The following is a 25,754-nucleotide window of genomic DNA, read 5'->3' as shown; positions in this document are numbered from 1 at the left end:
CAGCAGCTGCCTAGTGTTTCTGCAGCACTGTATCCCCTGAGATTTAGGTCAGGTGTTTTCTTACAATTGCAAACTCTAAGGCTATGTCTGTGCTAGGAAACTTCCTGGAATCACTGTAGCAAAATAACTATTCCATGTTGGAATTATTCCAGAATAAAATCACTTTTATTCCAGCATAGAACGCACATACAGGGGAGTTATCCCAGAATACCTATTCTTGGAAATTTCCCTGTGTAGACAAGCCTTGAGACTTCCTCATTGGTGAAGACAAGATAGCTCACTATTAGTCTGACTCTCTTTATTTATAATATGGCCCAAGTTAGTAGTGATTGTCAGCTATTATAGAGTCTGAGTACAGGTGCATTTAACAAAAACAAATCCCAAAACATAATAATTGGGAGCTTTGTCATTGGTCTCAGCAGGGAGGCTAGAGATTTAAGGGAAATTTTCAGAAGCACAAAGGGGAATTAAATGTCCACAGGGGTCGGCAATGTGTAAAAATGTTGAGGTCCGGGGCATAGGGAGCGCTCACCTCTGGTGGCTCAGCTCCCTCTGCAAGCAGCTCCTCGTCCCTGCTGTTGCTCATTTGTGGACCCCTAAAAAATTTTGAATAGAGGTGCAGATCCCTTTGGAAATCTTAGTCATAGTCTGCAGACCCCAGGAAACCACTGTTGTATGATAACAACAACCTTTCATGGACCCCACAGATATAGTCAGTGGACCCCCAGGGGTCTGCGGACCACAGGTTGAATCCACTGGATCAAAGGATCAAGTTATTAATGATCAATGACAAAGTTTTGTTTATAATAGACTTAGTACAAATTCGCCATTGCTTTGTTAAATTGTTAACTGGAAATTTCTAAAGAGATTGTTATTGTAAACAGAAGCATATAATGCACACAAAACAAAAGTATGTGCATCCAACTTTGCAGACAATAATAAGGCTATAATACCATTTGAGGGTTTCTGGGAATGTAAACTACATGAGGGAAGCCACACTGATTCACTAATTTTACTAGAAGCCTTCAGCAGAATTAATTTTCTGTATTATTCTTGTCGTATGTAACACTTAAAAAGGCTACAGGCCCTGTCTATTTCCATGTCTCTGCTACATTGTGCTTCCTTTTGTAACACAAGGAAAAGTACATTAGTGTATCCCTAACACCTTCAGTGTCTACAAGCTTCAGGGGGAGTGGTATTTTGAGGTTTCTTTCACTAAGAGTTGAAGTTTTTCCTACTTATGCCTGGCGTTAATTGCCTTACTTTTCAGAGGTACACAGTACCTTCAGCTCTCGTTGATCTTAATGGGATCTATGGATACTCAGCCATACAGTTCCTCTCCCTTCCACATCCCATTACCTTGTCTCTCTTCAGGGACCCCTTCATGAGACACTGCTTCTTCTCAAACTGGCCATTGGGCTGTAGAGATGGTCCCACTGAAGCATCAGAGACAGGGATTCTACTCCCAATATTTCCTGATTTCCACATCCAAGAGAGGGATGAGACCTATCCTCAACATCTGCAATCTCAACAAATGCATCAGATGTATGAGATTCTGTATGGAGGAGCCTCCCTACATGCAATTTTCTAAAGTTCTGCTGCACTCTAAGTTTTTATCTAAGGTCATTTCCCAGTTTCATTTGAACCAAGTTATATATCTTCGGTGTTCTTCCTAAGCCACATTCAAGCCTAGTGGAGCAGCATCTCCATACTTTGGATGTCATGTGATTTGTAGCGTTTTATCTGGACAGAACTAAACTTTTCTGTTCCTTACTGCGTCTGTTTCATTTGCAGACCAAATGAAGGGTCAGCCTATCTCTTCACAGACAATCTCCTGGTGGATAACATCTTGTTTCATGAAAGCATACGAAATAGCCGAGGCTATGCCTCCTTATGAGGGGACAAGCTCATTCCATGAGAGCTCAGGCGACATCAGCAGCATTTCTAAATGACATTTCTGTATTGGATACTTGTAGGACAGCCACTTGGTCCTCTGTGCATATTTTCAAACTGCTACGCCACTACAGCTGCGTCCAGATCAGCTGGAAATTTTGGGAAGGATGTCCTGCAGTCCTTCTTTAAATAGACTCTGAGCCCCATCTTCTGCAAGTACTGTGTCTGAATCACCCACATAGAAAAGACAGCTTTCTTTTGAAGAAGAAAAAACAATTTTCTACCTTAACTGTTGTTCTTCGAGATGTGATGCAGATGTGTATTCCATGAACTGCCCTCCATCCCCTCTGCACTGAATCTGCACTTCTGACATTTGGTGAGAAGGAATTTAGTGGGTCAGAGTTTTGCCACCCTTATACAGCCAGAGGAGGGGCTAGGGCTGTAGGGTGACTGCTAGGCAAAGTTCTCTGGTTGTGGTGGGCAGGGTGCACACACTCCTATGGAATACACATGACTGCATCACATCTCAAAGAACAACAGTTACAGGTAGGTAACTGGTTCTTGTTTTGTTTTTTAAATGTTGACTTTCTTATTAACAAGTTCTCTAAAAATTACTTTAGAGAAATCAAGGCCCATTGGAAAATATTCTTTAATTTCTATTATATAAATCTCACTGCATGATTTTTTTTTTTTAATTCTTGGAATAAATAACTTGCATTTTATTTCTGTAAAAATCATCTGATGTCCAATTCAGAAACCAAAATAGTATTTCATTTTTGAAAAGCTCACAGTAGAGAAATATTGTTAGTCTTTAATGGTTTCTCTCCTTTCATTAATGACAAATGTTTGCTTTTATATTAGTGGTGGTAGCTGAGTAGCACATATGGTTAAATGAATAATTTAGATGGAAGCCTCACTTCATATACCGAGCAAATGGCCACAATGCCATAAAATATCTGAACCTTGAGATAAGATAGAAATAAGTTGTTTTCATGGAGGAGCCATGAATGTCCACTTTCCTATAAAGTGGAAAGCATATTGCATTTGATTTATCATGTAAAAAGCTGTCTAAAGACTGAACAAAACCAAGTCTGTTCCGTAGGTTGGTTTCTGTTGTATATCACTAATGCTGTGTTACTCTATTCCATAACAATGTGGTAGTTCTGTTTGTGAGGTTATGGTTAAGTCTGTCAGCACTTTTACAATAAACTGTCTCCCCTCTCCCCCCCCCCCCCCAAGGCCTTTGTTTGGTGCTGACTGTTTCAGGAAGCTAATTTTTGCACTTATGTCTTCACAATTGCATAAATATTTATGTAAAACTTAGCAGATCATAAATATTTGTCATCTAGAGTCTGTGGTACTATAAGAAATATTTAATTTCCTAAGGACTTTTAGGGTCTGGGTTTGATGTGCATGGCTCCCATAAAGTGTGGATCTGTAATGGCCTAAACAGTTCCCAAAAAAAGCTTTAACACAACACAGTTAGGTTTTTGGGTCCATAAATACAAAATCTATTATAGTAGGATTGAATATTGAATTTTATAGAGTGTATAGCAGTTGTACCCCAAATCTATCTTGATTACAGTATACACGTTATAGATTTTACAGTGTGTTGTTCAGTACCTTGCTCATGCTTTGATTCCTCTTCCAATGATAGGTAGGCATTTTCCTTGTAGCTCATGGGTGAAGACAAGTTTACATCACAGTACACAAGATTTCATTTTCGTTTTGTGGGTGTAGTGTCTTAAAAGATCCAAATGCATAGTCACATGTTGCCACGTTTTGTGTGTGTGTGTGTAAACATAGGCTCTATATATGCAAGAATCGTTTTCGGTTTTTTCTTTCTATAAGCTTAATTTTTTATTATTGTATCTATCTTCACCTGCTATGCTCAGGTGCTGTAGCCATGTCTATGGAGAAAAAAAATATAGTCTGAGCAATGATTTTCTGTATGTGTTATACATGCCTAGCTACACCTCTATTATACATTATATAAAATAAAGCCTGAAGAATCAATGTGTTCATAGATTCTAAGGTGAGAAGGGACCACTTGTGATCATCTAGTCTAATCTCCTACATAGCACTACCCATAGAACTTCACCAAAACAATTCCTGTTTGAACGAGAGCATATTTTTGAGAAAAACATCCAATCTTGGTTTAAAATTGGCAGTGATGAAGAATCCATCACAACCCTTAGGTTTTAATTACTACTTGGCACAATGAGCAGATTATCATTGTGGAAGCCTGTATACCACCTGCTTGTATCCTGCATAGCTGTAGCTGGTGCTGTTAGTCACTTTCACTAGCATTAAATTCACTGACTTTTAAAATATAGAGAACTTTTAAAGGAAATGCTTAGCCTACACTACTTATGTAAATAAATGAACCCTTCATCTGTAGCAGTGTTTCCATCAGTAATGGCATGTTGTTTTTCTGAATTTTCTGACTTCACCAATTAAGCTGCTGAAAGAATGGCTCATTACACACACACACACACACACACACACACACACACACACACACTAATAGCTGACTTTACTTATTGGAAAATATATAAAACATTCCTGTATTGAACATGGCTTTATGGAGAATCCAAGTCTTGCTGCTCAAGCATAGAGATGGAGAATACAATTAAAATGTAAAATTGCTCTCCATCTTATACAGAAAATATTTAGATGCATAGATCTCTTACCTTGTACCGGTTTAGGAGATTTTGAAGCCAGTTGTGATTTTAGCAGGGGAAATCAGACTAAAATGTTTGCATTCAATAAGAGAGGCACAAATTAACTGAAGAGCAGGGAAATTTCTTATGTAAAAGGGAAGAGTTCTTGTTTTGTTCTAAATGGTGTGATTTACTACCTCCTAAACAAGAGTGGTGTGATCCTCCTCCTAAAAGCTCAGTGTCTGGCTGCAGAAGGATCCTGTGGCTCAGGCACCCCTCAAGACAGCTGTAGGGTTGCACTCTGAGGACTCTGTTCCAAGCCTTGGTGTAGGGGGCATGCGCAGGCAGGGCTGGGAGATGGAAGGGGTGTAGGACAGAATTGTACTCTAGTTCCCCATGTATTGATCAAGTTAAGCTCTCAAATGCTTTCCTTGACTCTTCTTAGTTGACAAGTCTCTCATTTGATGGGGCCTTCTCCTCTCCCACTTTCTATTGCATTTTCACAGGGCTCCATTCCTGCATCTTTTCTTTTCTTTTCTTTTCTTTTCTTTTCTTTTCTTTTCTTTTCTTTTCTCGTGTTAGCTTGTCTACTTAAGGCTTCAGCTGTCTTGTTTATGCTGACTACTCTCAAATCTGTCTCTCGACATATGACCTCTCTCTCCATTCAGCCCCATATGACACCTCCTCCACAATATCTCTAGCTTTTCTCCATCCAGACAGCAAAAGCCTCATCCAGTTCTTGTGTGAGATTCTGTACTGTGCATCTTAGAGGAGTGAGGGTGGCTGAGGTCTAGAGTGGTTGTAGGCCACCTTTGCACCCTCCCAGTTATGGGTTACTCTAGGAGCGGCTGCTGGTATAACTTAGACAGCCCTCACCAGCTGCCTATCGGCTCCACACCTTCCTACTTATGATACCACCTCTATGCCAGAGTTCGTATAGAGGTCCTCAGAAGACAGCCTGTGGCAGTCTTTCTCAACTCCTGCACATAGGGAATGCTCCCCCAGCCAGATCTTGGGCTTTTAGAGCCCCTTTTTGCTGCTCTGGCTCCTTTTACCTAGCGTACAGGGACCGGAGATTCTCAATCCTTATCTCTCTCCTTCATTGTTGCAACATCCTCCTCATCCTCTCCAACCCCAAACACTCATGTTGCTGTTCTCCATTGCTGTACAAAACATAGCCACTGAGAACTTTCTTAACTTAGTTCATCAGTTTGATTCCCTCTTTGAATTCCTCCACTGCTCCAGCATATCATGTGGATGATTCTTACCTTCTATCTTCTGTCTGTCTTAGGTTCTTATAATGCTGCCCATCACCATAGTATCTGATCACCTTCCATGTAATATTGACAGTAAAAGCCAAGTCCTTAGGGGACTTCCTGGAGTCCTCACCTTCAGTGGGTATTTCTGGTGTGGCAATGGGTAGCATTTGGTACATGTTATTTTCACTAATCCTGCCACATTCTGAACTGTTTTGTACTCCAGTTCCCCTCCTCCATCATTGCTTCATTAACAGGCTTCAGCTGTTGGTCCAGAGAATTTCATATGATGCCAGTTTTTCATTCCTCAAGAGCATGTGTGCCACCTTCAGAACATTTCAGTAGCATATGCTCACTGAGAAGACTTGCAGACTGCTTTCATTTCTAGGTTTGTGTGCCAAAACAGAAGGCCTTTGCCTGCAAGACAGAGCTTCTGAGAAAAAATGATATTTTTCATTTCTTTGTTTAGATGGGAAATTGCTTAATAACACTGAAAATTGTATGTACTTCAATTGTTAATGCATTATTTCACTGTGTAATTACTCACTGTACATTTTCCTAATAGTTAGAGGACAGAAGTAGGTGGCTGTGAGAACCATTTTTTAAATTTTTTGACTTTTTTGCCTCGAAACTCTGTCACACAATATAACATTGTCATGGTTTCTTGCATTTTAATTTCCTTGGAAAAAGTCAATAAAGTTAATACAAGCTTTAGAGATTTAAGAATTTGATATTTCGGGAAATCAGACATATGATAGTACGCTATTTTATATCAGAAATTGTACTACTCTGTGAAAAATCAAGTCATCATTGACTAAAATTAGATATATTAACTTTTGCAAGAGCATTTATCACATAAGTACACAGAAATCTGGGATTTTGCATATGTAGATAGGCACTTATCTAGACAGTAGGTTGGGGGGGAATATTTATATAATTCTGCTAATGAAATGTGTGCAAATGTAGAAATGCAAGTGGGCACTATTATTTAAAACTCCCTACAATTTATTTTTTTCTTATTGTGCACAAATATGGGATCCGTTCAAGGTAAAGTGGCCTGCTAACACCCCTCCAGTCATTTGGGGAGGGGAAGGGGGGAAAGGCAGTTGGAGGGAGGATGTTAGTGGATTGTTGTAATAAGCCATAAATCCAGTGTGTCTTTTCGGTCCAAGATTTTTAATGGCTAGCAAAATTATGAATTTAAGCTCCTAGCCTCATCTTTTGAAAGTGCTGTACAGGTTTCCTTTGAAGATGAGGACTTTTTTGCTTTGTGAAAAATCATTCACCTATAACTTTGCCAGATACTAAATAGCATGGACTGAATAGAGACACTATTTATGGCTTATTACAACAATCTACAACCCACTAACACTCCCCCGTACCCCAACTGCTTTCCTCTCTCCCGTCGTCTTTCCCCCTTATGACTGGAGGGGCATAAACGGGGCATTTCACCTTGAATGATCCCTTGAAATATGAGTTAACTACGTATGCTAAACAATCTGTTCCACCTTGTATTTATATGTGACACTCTTAGTGCCTTTCCCAAACCTTCTCCACCACATACAGCTGTATCACTGCCACCAGAATGGAGGCTCAGTGCTAGGATGAGATCAGCTCGTGGCTAAATCAGAGCAAGGGTTATGTACAGAGGAAAACATTTCTAGAAAGTTATAGCTAGAGTGCAATTTCATTGCTTGAAGGAATGCACCCATAATTGGTCAATTCAGTCCATAGTTTAGGAATGGTCCGGGTTTCCTCACTGATGCTGAGCTCTCATGTAATATCTGGAAGTAATGCTTCCTACCATCTTATGTTGGCAAGGAGACTCCAACTTATACTGGCAGACGATAACCTGGCTATACGTGACTTAATCTCCTCCTGTCTGGGCTACAGCAATGCAGTATTCCTGCACAGTGAACTTAATCTAGGGGTAACCATCAGGAAGATGCATTTCAAAGGGTGACTGAACTGTAAAAATGAAGGGCAAAAACATCCCAACTTATCTCTCCCTATCTGTCCCTACCTAAGATGACAACAGCCTTTGGATTTTGGGAGCAGATTCTGGCCTGAGAATTTGGTCAGCAATGTTACTGGGAACATGTGGTAAGGCAATTCACCTTGAACAAAGTCTAGTTTAAGTTTTAGTACTAGGAAGCATTTTATCTTTATTTTTCTTGTCATCCTTTCTGACTTAAATGCGTTATACTTGTACTCACTTAAAATCTTTGCAGTTAAAAAAAACTTGTTTTATTCTCTAATCAAAACTAATCCAGTGTTGTGTTTAAACTGAATTGTGTGGGTAACTCCATTTAAAATAGCAAACTGATCAACATGATCCCCTTAGAGGGGCAGTGTGCCTAAAATATCTGATCTGCCCAAGAGAGGACTGGACAGTACAGAGCACAGGTTTTGGGGGGAAATTCAGGACTCGGAGTCACCCTACAAGTGGTAACCACGGCTTGTGGGGAACAAGAGTGTGACTGGAGCCTGCTGGCAGGGCGCAGTTATACAGAAGAGACACTCAGGGTGTGAGCTTAACGCTGTTTGGCATGCCATGAGGGGCCCAGGTTGGGAGCTACAGCATCAAAGCATTGTGAGGCACCCCAGGTTGCAGAGCAAGGGTGACACAGCCCCTCAATGGTCTGGATCACACCCGGGAATATCATAATTGGATTCTTTTGAAAATGTTTTTTCAGTTTTTCTGAAACTGAGAAAATTGTTCCTGTTTCCAGTTGTATGTGAAAAGAAAGGTATAGATTTACAGAAGCAAGTAAGTTATTTTATACCAATATCTCCTTTTCGATGATGATGTGATGAAACCAGAACAAGGCAGATATTTTGAAATAAAAAGGTAGTATCATGGCACTGCAGGTTTTGGCTGTTTCAGAACCTACAAGATGAATCCAGTTGACTAAAAGCTATGGTAAAATTAAGTGGTATTAAAGACAGACAGGTGGAAATACAGGTTTCACAGATCCCGCAGCTTCCCGTAGCAATTTGGAAACAGAAAAATATGCTGACTTGCGTGAGTGTTCTCCCAATCTCATTTGTAGGACAACTCGCTAGTGCTGCTTTTATTATAATTCAGATTTCAAAAAGTAAATGATAGGCACATTGTAAATATGTTACATGAACTTTTTTAATCAAATTATTTTAAACCCAACCAACAGCTGAAGATCCAGTTTCTCTTTATGCTACAAGTTTTTTATCAATACTTCTAAATGTAACTCTGAATCAGTAACATTTGTACTGTACCACCCTTTAATTAATTGGTTGTATAAAATATTCTATTTTATGTAATAAACGTGTTGCTCATTCTTACTTAGACTGTAATCTCTTTGTGGCAGGGATTGTTTTTCATTATATGTGCAGCGATTGTTTTTCATTATATGTGCCTATGGTCCCCAACAGAAGGGGGTCTCTACAGACTGCTTCAGTTCAAATTATAATGCACCTCTTTACTCAATAGATTTTTAAAAATGGAACCACAGAATCAATATGGGGGACATATGTGAGGACTCCCATTACACTGGGAAAATTCTTATGAATTAACAAAGAATATAGAAAATGTACTTTAATATATATATATTTTTCGAGACTTGGAATCTTGGATTTTAAAAAACCCAATCCTGTCACAAGTTTCATAGTGGCCCTCTAATGAGCTGAGAAAGCATGAGTTTTTAAAACAAATCTGGTATCCGTGGCTATTACAGTGTCATAAAATAGATTAGTTATTTCATTGAACTCCAGGTGGGCCAGATTCTGCAAATACTTACTGCTGAGTGTAGTTCTACTGATTTCAGTGGGAGGTGTTTGCAAGATTGAGCCCTACATTAAAAAACAGTTACATTTGAAGAGCTGCTTCTATTTTAATTATCAGGAATGTGTATGACACTCCTTGTATATTTAGTTCAATTTAAAAAGGTAAAAAATATTTAACAACCAAAAACTTAGCAAAGATGTTTTGTATAAAATTATTCTTGAATAAAATGAATGCATTTGTAAACAGGAATCCTTCAGTCCTCACTTTGCAACTTGGAAAGTAATAGTTTTTCTCAGCATTTACTGGTTAGCTTGCTAGCATAACCCATTTGTCATTTTATGCTTCTTTTGTGGTAGTGTGGTGTACATCTTGTTTGTTTGTTTGTTTGTTTGTTTTTAAAGAGATTGACCTTGAGTTTATAGGATCCTTCCTATTCTGTCATATCAAATCTAAAATCTGTTAGGGTTTGGGTAAGCTTGATCCGAGTTAACATTTTCTCCAAATGTGCCTTATGAAATGAAGGCTGAATCAAATGTTTAGCAAAAGCTTTATTCCGTGACTTTTGTGTTCAAATTAGATTTATACACGATAGATTATTTTTTCCTTCTGTTCACAGCTTCCAGCAGACCTTACCAAGATGCATCTTACAGACAATCCACATCCACAAGTGACTCATGTCCCTTCCAGCCAGTCTGGATGTAGCATTGCCAGTGACTCTGGAAGCAGCAGCTTATCAGATATCTACCAGGTAAAATTGCAGAAGTTTCTTGTTTTTTGCAGGAAGGGAACATTTGTATTGTAACGTTCTGCATTTTGCCTTTTTAATATTTAACAGGGTAAAATAGTACATCATTAGTGTAATTTGTTTATATGAAGGCCTTACTGTGCCACTTTCACTTCCATGTAATACATTTAAGCAAGTACTGTAGGTTTGGTGTTGGGTGCATGTCTGATTTTTCAGATCAGTGCAGAATTTTATATAAAGCTACTATATTATGGCACAGATTTGTTTTAAAAAAATCTTAACTAATAGGCCTACACTGGCATTTTTTTCTTTATTTTACACTCTTATTCTTTGTGCATCTCACCTGCTTTTCTTCCCTCACCGCCACCTCCTTTGGCAATGAGCTAGGTGAAACTGACGGTTAGAAGTGGTGGTATTCAGTGTAGTTGTAGCTGTGTCAGTCCCAGGATATTAGAGAGACAAGATGGGTGAAGTAATATCGATTATTAGACCAACTTCTGATGGTGAGAGAGACCAACTTTTGAGCCACTTCTTCGGGTCTGGGAAAGGTACTTCCACGTCACAGCAAAATACTACTTATGCTAAACAATCTGTTCCACCTTGCATTTTGCTGTGACACTAGGAGTACCTTTCCTAGACCAGAAGAAGAGCTTTGTGTGGCTTGAAAGCTTGCCTCTCACCATCAGAAGCTGGTCCAATAAAAAATACTACCTCACCCCCCTTGTCTCCATAAGAAGTGGTGACAGAGAGAGCAGCATAAGATTAGCAATCGTGTTTTCACTTATTTTTGTAAGACTAAAATAAAGTCCAGGTTTGTATTAATTAAAAAAAAATGTGGTGGTGTGAAAAACAAGAGTGGAATTATGATGCAGAGTGAAATATAGTTAGGACTTGATGCACAGCCCTGAACACCACTTAACACATGACTTATATGCGACCTACAAAAGGAAAGAATTGTATGGATGCATTTTTTTCCATCTTCATTATCCATAAAAAGCTTGATGGGTTTTTTTTCTGCTGCTAGGTTTTTTTTCTAACTTTAGAAATATTAGGAATGTCAAATCTTGTCTTTCCTGTTTTTTCCTTGAACTCTTTTTGAAGGACCAGAGGAAGTGCATTGGGAACTTTGTTGGCACTTGATCAAAGAGGCAGGAGTGTTTAATCTTTAGAGAAGAGATATTTTCTTCTATCTTTTTTTAAGATTTTGGATTAATTCACATTAACAGAATCAAGCAAGAAAAGCATGTTTAGACAGTACTCGTGATATCAATATACTTGTTCTTCAGAGATCAATAGTCTTCAGGGAGAAAATGAGTGGACCTGAATTTACAGTTTAAAAAACAAACAAACAGGAAAAAGTGTTTGCAATTCGTGTCGGAGGAGATGTTCATGTTTTGTTTCTACATCATGATGATGCAGCAGGGGCACTCCCTCTCCATTCTTCCTCATTTTCAGGTCACTTTTATGTGACCTTTAGAGTCTTGTCCTTTCCTTCTGCAATGTGACTGAACTTCATCAGGTGCATTATCTTATGTAAATTAAACACATTCCTCAAGAGTGAATCTTATTATTTATTCTATGTGAATTATATATTCAGACTAAATTACCAGCTCCATACTAGACAAAATGAAGTCATTTTCAGTAGTAGCTTATAAGGGTTCCAGTGTTGCTTGGCATGAATGGAAGGTGAATAAGCTCCAAGCATTACATTATGGATTAATCTATATACTCGTACGTATTTTGACCAATAATCATGTGTTCTTCTTTGAGTGCTTGCTCATATCTATTCCAATTAGGTGTGCGCGCACCACATGCACGATCGTCGGAGAATTTTTACCCTAGCAACACCTGGTGGATCAGCTGTGGAGCCCACTGGAGTGGCGCCTTCATGGCTCTGGATATATACCCCAGCCAACCCAGCGCCCCCCTCAGTTCCTTCTTACCACCCGTGACAGTCGTTGGAACTGTGGAGCGCGGCTTTGCTGTTCTCCACTTTCCCTAGCATTTTCTCTTTTCCGCAGTATGTATAGTTGTATAGTTAGTGTAGTATAGCTGTAGTTATAGTTATAGTGTATTTGTGAATATAAAGTTGGGTCACGCAGCAATCGGAAGTGCCAAACATTCTGCTCTCCAGGGGTGCTCCCCGGGCTCTCTATCAGACACCTTCCTGCTCCTGTGAAAGGGACAACTGTTCTATGCCTTCCCTCTGTTCCAGTTAGTCCACTAGGTCCTGCTCAAGTTGCGCAGGGACAGAGCACGGCTGATTCTGGTCGTCCCGGCGTAGCCCAGGCAACACTGGTGCGCTACGCTACTGGAGTTATTGGTAGACATGCCAATTCCACTCCTGCTTTGGCCAGACCTGATCTCACAAGACCACAGCCACCTCTGTCACCCCAACCTGCAATCACTCCATCTCACGGCGTGGATGCTGCATGGCTAACTCAGTTGGAGCTCCTCTGCTCCCACTCGGTGCAGCAGGTACTGCTGGGTAGCAGAAAACCCTCCACTCGAGCCACATACCTTGCCAAATGGAAGCATTTCTCCTGCTGGTGTGCTCAAAATGGCACGCCACCCCTGCAGGCGTTGGTACCTATCATCCTAGACTACCTCCTGTCCTTAAAACAACAAGGTCTGGCTATATCATCTGTTAGGGTGCACCTGGCGGCCATTTCGGCTTTCCACCAAGGAGAACATAGTTGCTCGGTCTTCTCCAACCCTATGGTTGGTAGATTTCTTAAAGGTCTGGACCGTCTCTACCCGCAGGTGCGGCAACTGGTTCCCATGTGGAATCTTAACCTGGTCTTTCCAGACTTATGGTCACTCCGTTCTAGCCAATGGCCCACACGCTCACTTCTGTACCTCTCTTGGAAGACAGCCTTCCTTGTGGCTATCACTTCAGCAAGGTGTGTATCTGAGATCAGAGCTCTCACTTCGGAACCACCGTACACGGTCTTCCACAAAGACAAGGTGCAGCTACGCCCTCACCCTGCCTTCCTTCCCAAGGTGGTATCAACTTTCCATGTCAACGAGGACATTTTCCTCCCAGTCTTCTACCCAAAGCCGCACGCTACTTGGCGAGAGCAATGGCTACACTCCCTCGACGTTCATAGGACCCTCTCCTTCTATATTGAGCGTACAAAGCCATTCAGAAAGACGACCCAGCTCTTTGTTGCAGTGGCCGACCGGATGAAAGGCCTCCCGGTCTCCTCACAGCTCATTTCCTCTTGGATCACTTCCTGTATCCATACTTGCTACAACCTGGCTGGTGTCCCGGCCAAGCCCCTCAACGCCCATTCTACAAGGGCTCAAGCCTCGTCAGCCGCTTTCCTGGCACGGTTCCGATACAGGAGATCTGTAGAGCAGCCCCTTGGTCTTCCATGCATACTTTTGCCTCTCACTATGCAATAGTCCAGAGACGATGCTGCGTTTGGTTCAATAGTGCTACACTCAGTGACATCTCACTCCGACCCCACTGCCTAGGTAAGGCTTGGGAGTCACCTAATTGGAATCGATATGAGCAAGCACTCGAAAAAGAAAAGACGGTTACTCACCTTTGTAGTTGTTGTTCTTCAAGGTGTGTTGCTCATATCCGTTCCAAACCCGCCCTTCTTCCCCTCTGTCAGAGTAGCCGGCCAGAAGAAACTGAGGAGGCGCTGGGTCGGCTGGAGTATATATCCAGCGCCATGAAGATGCCACTCCAGGGGGCTCCACAGCCGACCCACCGGTTGTTGCTAGGGTAAAAATTCTCCAACAATCATGCAAGTGGCGTGCGCACACCTAATTGGAATGGATATGAGCAACACATCTCGAAGGTTACAAAGGTGAGTAACCGTCTTTTGTCAAAAAGAAAAGGAGTACTTGTGGCACCTTAGAGACTAACCAATTTATTTGAGCATGAGCTTTCGTGAGCTACAGCTCACTTCATCAGATGTTTACCGTGGAAACTGCAGCAGACTTTATATACACACAGAGAATATGAAACAATACCTCCTCCCACCCCACTGTCCTGCTGGTAATAGCTTATCTAATTCGCAAAAAGAAAAGGAGTACTTGTGGCACCTTAGAGACTAACCAATTTATTTGAGCATGAGCTTTCGTGAGCTACAGCTCACTTCATCAGATGTTTACCGTGGAAACTGCAGCAGACTTTATATACACACAGAGAATATGAAACAATACCTCCTCCCACCCCACTGTCCTGCTGGTAATAGCTTCTATTACCTATTATTAATAGCTTCTATTACCTATTATTAATAGCTTCTATTACCAGCAGGACAGTGGGGTGGGAGGAGGTATTGTTTCATATTCTCTGTGTGTATATAAAGTCTGCTGCAGTTTCCACGGTAAACATCTGATGAAGTGAGCTGTAGCTCACGAAAGCTCATGCTCAAATAAATTGGTTAGTCTCTAAGGTGCCACAAGTACTCCTTTTCTTTTTGCGAATACAGACTAACACGGCTGTTCCTCTGAAACCGTCTTTTGTCAATTGAAGCTGTTTGTGTGGTGTCACAGTTATAGGGCTAGCTGCACTTCTGTCCCTGAGGTCTTGAGCTTTTTGCTGTCACTGTCTTAGGCTGGAATCACATGATTCTTCCATGCTTCCCCTGGGATCTGGCTGTAGTACCTTGTGTGTAACATCTGCTTAGCTTGCAGGTCTGACTGGGTTTCAGACACCCATGTTTTCTCCCTTTGGGATCCTGTAACCAATGATATATTAATAATAAGCTGCCTTTAAAACAGTATTTTTGATTAGCAGGTGGAACAAAACAAAACAAAAAAAAGAGAAAAGGGACTTTAAAACAACAAATAGATTGTATATGTGTCTCCTACCTAAAACACTGTCATCTCACAATGGTGGCAGGCCTAGCTTCTAATCCAGAGTCCTCAGGACTAACAGTTTTGGAATTAGCCCTGAATACCTTTTAAGTGGAAGTTGATAGGTGACACTCTAGTTCCATCTCCTCCTCCTTGCCCAACCCATCCTATACATCCCCCTAGTGAGAAGCACTTAAACAAAAATATTCGTACAGAAAGCACCATCCCAGTAATCGAGCCAAGAAATAGTGTTATAAAATCATTACAGGTTGCTCTATATACATCACATGCATTTAGTCTGTTAAGAAAATTATCAACAGAAATCAATTTGAAATGTCATGTTTGTAGTAGGGCCGCAGTTAACTAGCATGATTAACTCAAAAAAATTAATCGCGATTAAAAAAAATTAATCACGATTAATTGCAGTTTTAATCACACTGTTAAACAATAGAATACCAATTGACATTTATTAAATATTTTGGATGTTTTTCTACATTTTCAAATATATTGATTTCAGTTACAACATAGAATACAAAGTTTACAGTGCTCACTTTGTATTATTCTTATTACAAATATTTGCACTGTGAAAATGATAAAAAAAAAGAAATAGTATTTTTCAATTCACCTCATACAAGTACTGTAGTGCAATCTCTTTGTCGTTAAAGCGCAACTTACAAATCTAGATTTTTTTTTTCCTTACATAACAGTACTCTAAAACAAAATAATGTCAAACTTTAGAACCTACAAGGCCACTTAGTCCTACTTCCTGTGCAGCCCATCGCTAAGACAAACAAGTTTGTTTACATTTGCAGGAGATAATGTTGCCCGCTTCTGATTTACAATGCACCTGAAAGTGAAAACAGACATTCGCATGGCACTTTTGTAGCCAGCATTGCAAGGTATATACATGTCAGATATGCTAAACATTCGTATGCCCCTTCATGCTTCAGCCACCATTCCAGAGGACACGCTTTCACTGCAGATTTGACATAACACAAAGAATGTACCAATGTGAGATTTGTAAAGATAGCTACAGCACTTGACCCAAGGTTTAAGAATCTGAAGCGCCTTCCAAAATCTGAGAGGGACGAGGTGCGGACATGCTTTCAGAAGTCTTAAAAGAGCAACACTCAGATGCAGAAACTACAGAACCCGAACCACCAAAAAAGAAAATCAACCTTCTGCTGGTGGCATCTGACTCAGATAATGAAAATGAACATGCGTTGGTCCGCACTGCTTTGGATTGTTATTGAGCAGAACCCATCATCAGCATGGACGCATGTCCCCTGGAATTGTGGTTGAAGCATGAAGAGACATATGAATCTATAGCGCATCTGACACATAAATACCTTACAACACCAGTTGAAACAGTACCATTTGAGCACCTGTTCTCACTTTCAGGTGACATTGTAAACAAGAAGCGGGCAGCATTATCTCCTGCAAATGTAAACAAACTTGTTTGTCTGAGCGATTGGCTGAACATGAAGTAGGACTGAGTGGACCTGTAGGCTCTAAAGTTTTACATTGTTTTATTTTTGAATGCAGTTATTTCTTGTACATAATTCTACATTTGTAAGTTCAACTTTAATGACAGGGATTGCACTACAGTACTTTTATTAAGTGAATTGAAATACTGTTTCTTTTTACAATGCAAATATTTGAAATAAAGTGAGCACTGTACACTTTGTATTCTCTGTTGTAATTGAAATCAATATATTTGAAAATGTGGAAAACATCCAACAATATTTATATTTATGGTATTCTGTTGTTAACAGCGCAATTAATCACAATTTTTTAAATCGCTTGACAGCCCTAGTTTGTAGATTAACATATATCATCTAAGTTATGAAAATTTTCTAAAAGAATCTGTTTGGTAAATAGAAAGTTATATGTTAGAATAATACAGGAATTAATAATTGAGTAGCATACTCAGCTAAAGCATTAGTATGGAAACTGTTTTTGTATATTAATTTATTAATTTTATTAATCAGTCCAGATTACCCTGTCACATCCAAGCAGAGAGTGGGGGCTCTCTATGTAGAGATCACCCTTCCTGCATGAAAATGATCCTCTGTGACACCATTCCACCCACTCCAGACCCTAGAGAGGGCATCTGAATCCAGGAACCTTGCAGGCTGGAATAGGCAGGCCAGAGTAGTGTCACATCATCATCTGTCCCTACGGAGATACTTCAGACAAGATAATGTATTCTCAGTCTGTATTATCTGATCCTGAGGGAGCCCACACTGCTGGAGGGCATGGTGGTTTGGAGGCCTAGGCCTCTTGTAATTCCCTTAAGAGTCTGACATTTTGGATATGTACCATGTGGATTATCTACTGGGAGTATACTCCATCCCGTCACAGAACTATTTTTCTCCCTCTCTCCTGTGGGTTTAACCTACAGATAGGGATGACTGGAATCATTATTTTTGTTTTTCTGTGCTGTGGTGGATCCCACAGTGTTTTAACTATAGCACTGTGCACCTATAGAGGATGATACAGTCCTGTCCCCAAAGCACTTAGGACTAGATCCTGAAAGATTTTTTGGCACCTAACTCCCATTGATTTCATTGGGAGTTAGGGGCCTACATACCTTTGAGGTTCTGGGCCTTACAGTCTAGGAAGACAAGCAACAGACAAAGGGTGAGAGTGAGCAGAAAACAAAATGTCCGCATTTGGGTTTTATTTTAATTTGTATCAGATATGTTCACATCTTCTTTACATATGTATTTTTAGTTGGCCAGTTTCTTGTAGGTATTATAAACATAGAAATGTCTATCAGGAGATTCTGGTTCTCTTTGCAGAGATGGTAGGCAGTTTGATCATTCCAACTTAAATTTATAAACCCTTAAAAATATTTTCACTGTTTTTATAAAATTCTACTGATGTATGAATATAATATTGCATAATATTTTCATGATGTAGCATTGCATAATATTTTGTAATGCAGCCATCTGTGCACAATGCTCATATAGTATGGGATAGTGTCTTGACATTATAAAGAATCTCTTGTTTTCATTATTTAAAATGTTGGCAGTAGTTTAATAGTTATCATGCAAAGATGGTAACCAATTTAAGAGTTTAAGTTAGGGAGTTCTAAGGGTTTCTTTTAAAAACAATAAATACAAAATATGAAGATACTGTATTGGTTGAGCGACTATGAAGAAAACAATTTATTTTAACAAACTTGTACTCTGAAAATATTTGGTAAAATAATATTGGGCTTTGGCAATCAGTTTAGTTTCTTGTGAATACTAAACTTCTTCCATGTGTACTAGAGGTAGCATTTTAAGTTCAGCAACAAAACTAACATCAGCAAAAGAAGAATAGTGTTTTGAACACAAAAAGTTTGATTAAGGTGACCTAAGCTTGAAATGAAACATTTGAATTAATAGAACCTTAAACTTGTTTATAGAATGTTTTTCATTTCTTTCCGACGGTTGGTGTGATGCTAATGACAGAAGTAGAGGTCAGGAGAGGATAAGAAGTGGAGATTGAGAACAGTGGAAAGTTTTGTTACCTCTTTTGCAAGTTTTGTTAACATGATTTAGATTTCTCCATGCTATAGTGTTGAAAAAGAGTTTTGCTCGTCCCAGCTGTTTCTCTCTCCAGGATGTTAAACAGGAAAAAAAACACTCCCCTGTTGAATTCTAGATCAGCAGAAAATTATTGCTGTCTATGAGAATGTCTCTAACTGTATAGCATTAAACCCTTAATTGATTTCACAAACAAATGAAAATAAGTAATCTAAGACTTCCCCGCATCATTGTTAGAACAACAAATGTAGACAGAGCTTTCAAACTGACTGTCCATGGTGTTGTGCCTGTGTCTATAACATCAAGTGAATGATCACAGCTGACTGTGTTCTCATTTTATATGTATAAATGGTTTCATAGTAGCAATAAGACCCATCAGATGGTCAACTTTAAGCCAGATATTTTCTTTCTCTTATGGATAAAACTCAGTGTTTCATTTCTTGTAATGCTTCCCTAGCAAAGAGTTAAGCAGAGCTGTGTGAAATAATCACATTTAATCTCAAACCTAACCCATTTGATCCTCTAAGCGAACAAGTATGGCTCAACTAATTTCCAGTATCTGTGGAAGAAACTTCAGGGTACAGTTCACAAGCAGCTTTTCACTTGTGCAGGGAAGAGTTCACACAGCCACAGGGTAGTTCACTCAAACACCTTGACTTTGTTTAAAAAGTTTGGTTTTATTAATTGCTTTTGCTGTAATTTCAGACTTCACTATTGTAGTTTTGTTTAATCAATGCAGTGAATATTTTATTCTAACAGAACATGAAAACAAAACCAGTGACATTATATGAATGCCTCCTAGAGTATTAGAATATCTCTCTCTAGATAAAGAGATAGGGTTAGATCTGGAGCAAAACACTGCACTTGAGGAGGTAGGCATTGTTTATGGTTCTTCCCCAAATTCAGGGACCTGCTAGATGTTGAACTGGCCCAAGTTTGGGTCATCTCAGGGCTGCACTTACACACACTGGCAAGTAATAGCCCTCAAGGAGCTGATCTGCCAAGAAGGATTACTGGAGCATGTTGTGCTCCAACTCTGCCCGTTCCTATCCCTGACAAACACCCTGCCTGTCCCCAGCCCACCCTGAAACAACCCCTACACTACAGGAATCATCAGTTACCCTCTTTCGGTAACTTCACGACCGGGGAGATTGATGCTGCTGCAATTGTCAAGGTTCCTTCCCCACTCTGAACTCTAGGGTACAGATGTGTGGACCTGCATGAAAACCCCCTAAGCTTATTTTTACCAGCTTAGGTTAAAACTTCCCCAAGGTACAAACTATTTTATCTTTTGCCCTTGGACTTTATTGCTGTCACCACCAAGCGTCTAACAAATATATAACAGGGAAAGAGCCCGCTTGGAAACGTCTTTCCCCCCAAAATCCTCCCCAAACCCTAGACCCCCTTTCCTGGGGAAGGCTTGATAAAAATCCTCCCCAATTTGCAGAGGTGAACACAGACCCAAACCCTTGGATCTTAAGAACAATGAAAAAGCAATCAGGTTCTTAAAAGAAGAATTTTAATTGAAGAAAAAGTAAAAGAATTACCTCTGTAAAATCAGGATGGTAAATATCTTACAGAGTAATCAGATCCAAAACATAGAGAATCCCTTTAGGCAAAACCTTAAGTTACAAAAAGACACAAAAACAAGAATATACATTCCATTCAGCACAGCGCATTTTCTCAGCCATTTAAACAAAACAGAATCTAACGCATATCTAGCTAGATTACTTACTAAGTTCTAAGACTCCATTCTTTTTTTGTTGTCGGCAAAAGCATCACACAGACAGAGAGAACCTTTGTTTCTCCCCCCTCCAGCTTTGAAAGTATCTTGTCTCCTCATTGGTCATTTTGGTCAGGTGCCAGCAAGGTTATCCTAGCTTCTTAACCCTTTACAGGTGAAAGGGTTTTTTCTCTGGCCAGGAGGGATTTTAAAGGTGTTTACCCTTCCCTTTATATTTATGACAGCAATCAGTGCAGCGGGTGTCGATTTTAGCAGATCTAGTGAAGACCCGCTAAATCGATGGCAGACTCCGGTCGACTCTGACTACCTCTCCAAGAAGAGTAATATAAGTTGACGGGAGAGTTTCCCCTGTGGACACAACACAGTGAAGACACCGTGGTAAATCGACCTAAGCTACGTCGATTCCAGCTATAGCGTAACTTTGGTCGACTTACCCTGGTAGTGAAGACAAACTTTAAGTCTGTTTAGAGCTGCTGAAGCGGCACAAAGGGAGCTTAAGAAGAGTCAAGGAGCTGGCCCTCTGCATCTATAGCTATTCATGAGTCTATAAGTTTTGACTTGCTTGGAGTGCTACAGAAACTGTGTTTGTCAACAGATTGCAGCATGCTGTTTTTAAGATCAAGAAAATACATTAGTTAATTTAATTCAAAGCTATTAATTGAAATGTATTTATTTTGCATGAAGTGGCAGTTTTTAAATTTTATCTTAAAACTTGCACCCATTACTGTAAGTGCACTGGAGTGCTTTTTGCAAAATTTTGCAGTTTAGATAGAAACAGGGGAAGTTAAATAGTCAAGAATATAATGACTTCCTCAAGGACACCCAGCTGATTCCTGTCGCCTTTGGGGAAAAGGGTCTTGTTCCTAGCTTAATAACGGTTTTATGTATCAGTTGTAAGATCTTGCAGTGCCTTTGTTGGCTGCCACACTATTATTGATTGTCAAATCTTGATTTACCTTCCTGCTATCCATTTAGTTTTGCCATACGTACATACTATCCATCTTAATTTAGCCTCCCTTTGAAAAAAAGGTCAGGTACTTATAGTGTTACATTTCTATAATTTTACTATCCATAGTTTATAACTTCTTAATAGTTAAAATATTATTGGGTTTTACCTTGGTTCTTGAGGACCACGAGATCACAGCTTTGGTGTAATACTTCCCTTCTTGCCAGGAATACTGTCAGCATTTCAGAGAATAGAGCTGGTTGTTAACTTGTGCTACCTATGTTGCTTTCTCATTGCCAACTGAGTTGACATACCTCTCGTTTTCATTTAAACTTTAAATATCTCTGCTGTATAGTGGTAGTGACTGAGGCTGTGTTCTTTTCCCTTTGGTGAATTTGGTGAGTGGAACACATTGTTATATGCTAACAGTTTTCAGACAGATGAAACTTTGGTCCTAAATAGCTCTACATGCCCCTGAAGTATATTTTGTCTTAATAATATTAGGTTTCCTTTGTAACTTAAATGTTTTATAAGAGTTAAAAGTTCCAAAAGTTTATTGTGACATACTGATGATGCCTATATGTTTTTAAGAGGATTTGAGTGTGAATTTAAAAAAAAATCAGGCCTAAAGGAGGGCACACTATTCCGTAATACTATCGTGAATTAAGGAGATTGTCGGCAAGGCCATTTCTTCATTCCTCTTAGACTATTTCCCTGGAATAGGCTAGCTTCTGTAAAAAAAAACAAAATAAATACGTCCCTTCAACTAATTTATGTGCAGTTTGGACTTGGAGACTGTTCTTATTATTGATCTAGTGTTGGTTAATAATTAATGTTCATCCACAATGGTAAACAAGGTGACAACTGCTGACCTTTTCGTAATTGACATGTGCTTAGAATTGTTTGGCTGTCTGTTCTTCGCTCTTACAGTAGTTCTACTTAATATGAAATGAAATGTTAAATCATTCATAGAGTAGATTAAGTTGCTATTTTTATTTTGGTGCTGGTTTGTGATACTGATGCGTTTTATTTTCTTAAGGAGTAAATATTAGTCTGTTTAAAGTACTAAACAGTTTAGCTCTTAAGAGTCTTTCAGATCTACAACATATGTCAATCCGAAGGCCATAGCTTTTTGCAAATGCAGTTTTGTCGCCTTGTTGTTTGTACATTTTGTATATAAATATGTGTAATTACAGGGTTGTGCTTGTATTATGTAAAATTTGAAAACTGAAAACTAAAGTTTGCTGTCTGTTGGAATTAGAGTTTGACCTTCCAGACATGGTGTGTAATGCCCATCATTTTACTCAGGCTCTCCCCCTCCCCCCCCCGCCTCCTCTCCCTCCCTCTCTCTCTCTGTCTCTCAGGTAAAGGCTAGTTTGTTAATAGGGTTCCCCGCCCCTCCAACTCTCATCCTGCAAGTCCTTATTTGTGTAATGGTTTTGTGGAACTGAGTCAGTGATTGCATTCTGCTGGTTATCAAGGGATGGTGACATTTTGACTCATTATTGCCACTCTATGTATCAGAAATTAAATAATTCCATATTTATCATGTAAATGTGCTCAAAGCTATGCAACCGGCACACATTCTATTAATTGAAAAATAAATAAATCAGTGGATTTAACAATTAATCAAGGAATTTTGAAGTTGACAGTGTTAGTAATAATGGACAGTAGAAACAGCTGTGATATCATTCTTGGCAGCAGGAACAGCTGTTTCTACAGATAGCTCAATGTGTGCTGTCCAAAGCCCCCAGGTTTTCTCCCATCACTATGTAACCTGTGAACACTTTGTGGGCCATCTGCAAGTGGTCCTTGGGACACAGTTTAAGAACCATCTATTATTTCACAGGTAATTATTTGTTCACCGGCATAGTAGACTAGGGCATAATAAAAGAAAGTTCACTTTTACCCTTGGGGAATGACCTCACCGCACATTAAGTGGTGGGGGGCCATTGTCTGGCTTGTAGGAAAACATGTCACCCTAGAGAGCCGGAGTGACTTGCTGGGGCAGTTTCAGACTGGGTCTGCATGGACTGTCGTCATATCTATATTGCTCAGAGGTCTGGGAGGTGATTGCTTCTTGTCCCTTCCCCTTATGCATTCCTGAAGCGGCTGGATACAATCTAGCACTTCTTTCTTTTGCTTGTAGAAAGAAGGGTTGCATGTCTTTGATTGGCTGTCACCTAAATCAGAAACAAAGAACTCTCCTCCCCTTATTATGCATATATGCTTAAGCTTTAGTATTTTAGCTTGAGCTTGTCAAACTGGGAAGTGAGGTCCACAATCTGTATTACTATGATTGAAAAACACAATAAAAATTCAGGCTATTTAGCTGTAGAGAGGTTGGAAATCATTGAATAAGGTACTGTGCTGCTGAGACTCTCTCCAAACACAGTTTGCACTTGAGCTTTATTCCAAAGCAGTTAATGCAGGGGTGGGCAAACTGCGGCCCAGGGGCCACATCCGGCCCTTCAGACATTTTAATCCATCCCTCAGGCTCCCGCTGGGGAGCAGAGTCCGGGGCTTTCCCTGCTCAGGAGCTTCAGCCAGGGAGCGGGGTTGGGGGCTTGCCTCCCTCTCTGCATGTGCTGCGGTGCCGCACGGCTCCTGAAAACAGCAGAGTGTCCTCCCTCCGGCTCCTATGCGTAGGGGCAGCCGGGGGCTCCACACGCTGCTCCTGCCCCAAGTGCTGCCCCCGCAGCTCCAACTGGCCCGGAACCATGGCCAATGGGAGCTGCAGGGGTGGTGCCTGGGGATGGGGCAGCATGCAGAGCCACCTGGCTGCCCCTCTGTTTAGGAGCTGGAGGAGAGACATGCCGCTGCCTCCAGGAGCTGCTTGAGGTAAGCACCACCCGAAACCTGCACTCTGAACCCCTCCTGTGCCCCTGCCCCAGCCCTGGTTCCCCTCCTGCCCTCCGAACCCCTTGGTCCCAGCCCGGAGCACCCTCGTGCACCCCCATCCCCTCATTTTCAGCCCCTCCCCAGAGCCTGCACCCCCAGCTAGAGCCCACACCCCAACCTCCTGCCCCAGCCCAGCGCCCCCTTCCGCACCCTGAACTCCTCATTTTTGACCTTACCCCAGAGCCCGCACCCCCAGCTGGAGTCCTCACCCCCTCCTACACCCAACCCCCAATTTCATGAGCATTTATGACCCACCATACAATTTCCATATCCAGATTTGGCCCTCAGGCCAAAAAGTTTGCCCACCTCTGAGTTTATGAGAGCTACATAAGCTAGTAAAGTGATGTAATATGAAGTAGGTTTCAGAGTAGCAGCCGTGTTAGTCTGTATTCGCAAAAAGAAAAGGAGTACTAGTGGCACCTTAGAGACTAACCAATTTATTTGAGCATAAGCTTTCGTGAGGTACAGCTCACTTCATCGTTAAGACAAACAAGTTTGTTTCCATTTACAGAAGATAATGCTGCCCTCTTCTTATTTACAATGTCACCAGAAAATGAGAACAGGCATTTGCATGGCACTTTTGTAGCCTGCATTGCAAGGTATTTACATGTCAGATATGTCAGATATGCTAAACATTCGTATGCCCCCTCATGCTTCAGCCACCATTCCAGAGGACATGCTTCCATGCTGATGATGCTCGTTTAAAAAAATGTGTCAATTAAATTTGTGACTGAACTCCTTAGGGGAGAATTGTATGTCCCCTGCTCTGTTTTACCCACATTCTGCCATATATTTCATGTTTTAGCAGTCTTGGATGGTGACACAGCACATGTTCATTTTAAGAACACTTTCACTCTAGATTTGACAAAATGCAAAGAAGGTACCAATGTGAGATTTCTAAAGATAGCTACAGCACTTGACCCAAGATTTAAGAATTTTAAGTGCCTTCCAAAATCTGAGAGGGACGAAGTGCGGACATGCTTTCAGAAGTTTAAAAGAGCAACACTCAGATGCAGAAACTACAGAACCCGAACCACCAAAAAAGAAAATCAACCTTCTGCTGGTGGCATCTGACTCAGATAATGAAAATGAACATGCATTGGTCCGCACTGCTTTGGATTGTTATTGAGCAGAACCCATCATCAGCATGGACGCATGTCCCCTGGAATTGTGGTTGAAGCATGAAGAGACATATGAATCTTTAGCGCATCTGACACATAAATACCTTACAACACCAGTTGAAACAGTACCATTTGAGCGCCTGTTCTCACTTTCAGGTGACATTGTAAACAAGAAGCGGGCAGCATTATCTCCTGCAAAAGTAAACCAACTTGTTAGTCTGAGCGATTGGCTGAACAAGAAGTAGGACTGAGTGGACTTTCAGGCTCTAAAATTTTACAATGTTTTATTTTTGAATGGAATGCAGGTTTTTTGTACATAATTCTATGTTTGTAAGTTCAACTTTCATGATAAAGAGATTGCACTACAGTAC

General features: G+C 40.4%; 1 protein-coding gene across 15 annotated transcripts in view; it reads left to right on the top strand.

Moving 5' to 3' along the window:
• Nucleotides 1-25,754, top strand: part of RAPGEF6 (Rap guanine nucleotide exchange factor 6) — a 238,253-nt gene that overhangs the window by 127,086 nt on the left and 85,413 nt on the right. For all 15 annotated transcript variants that reach the window (XM_075131300.1, XM_075131299.1, XM_075131297.1 and 12 more), the window contains one exon: nt 10,192-10,323. In XM_075131300.1, coding sequence (XP_074987401.1) covers nt 10,192-10,323 — 132 coding nt within the window. The remainder of the gene's footprint in view (nt 1-10,191; nt 10,324-25,754) is intronic.

This window comes from Caretta caretta, chromosome 8 (genome assembly GCF_965140235.1).
Source record: "Caretta caretta isolate rCarCar2 chromosome 8, rCarCar1.hap1, whole genome shotgun sequence".
Classification (NCBI taxonomy): domain Eukaryota; kingdom Metazoa; phylum Chordata; order Testudines; family Cheloniidae; genus Caretta; species Caretta caretta.
This window is presented reverse-complemented; position numbering and strand designations above follow the sequence as displayed.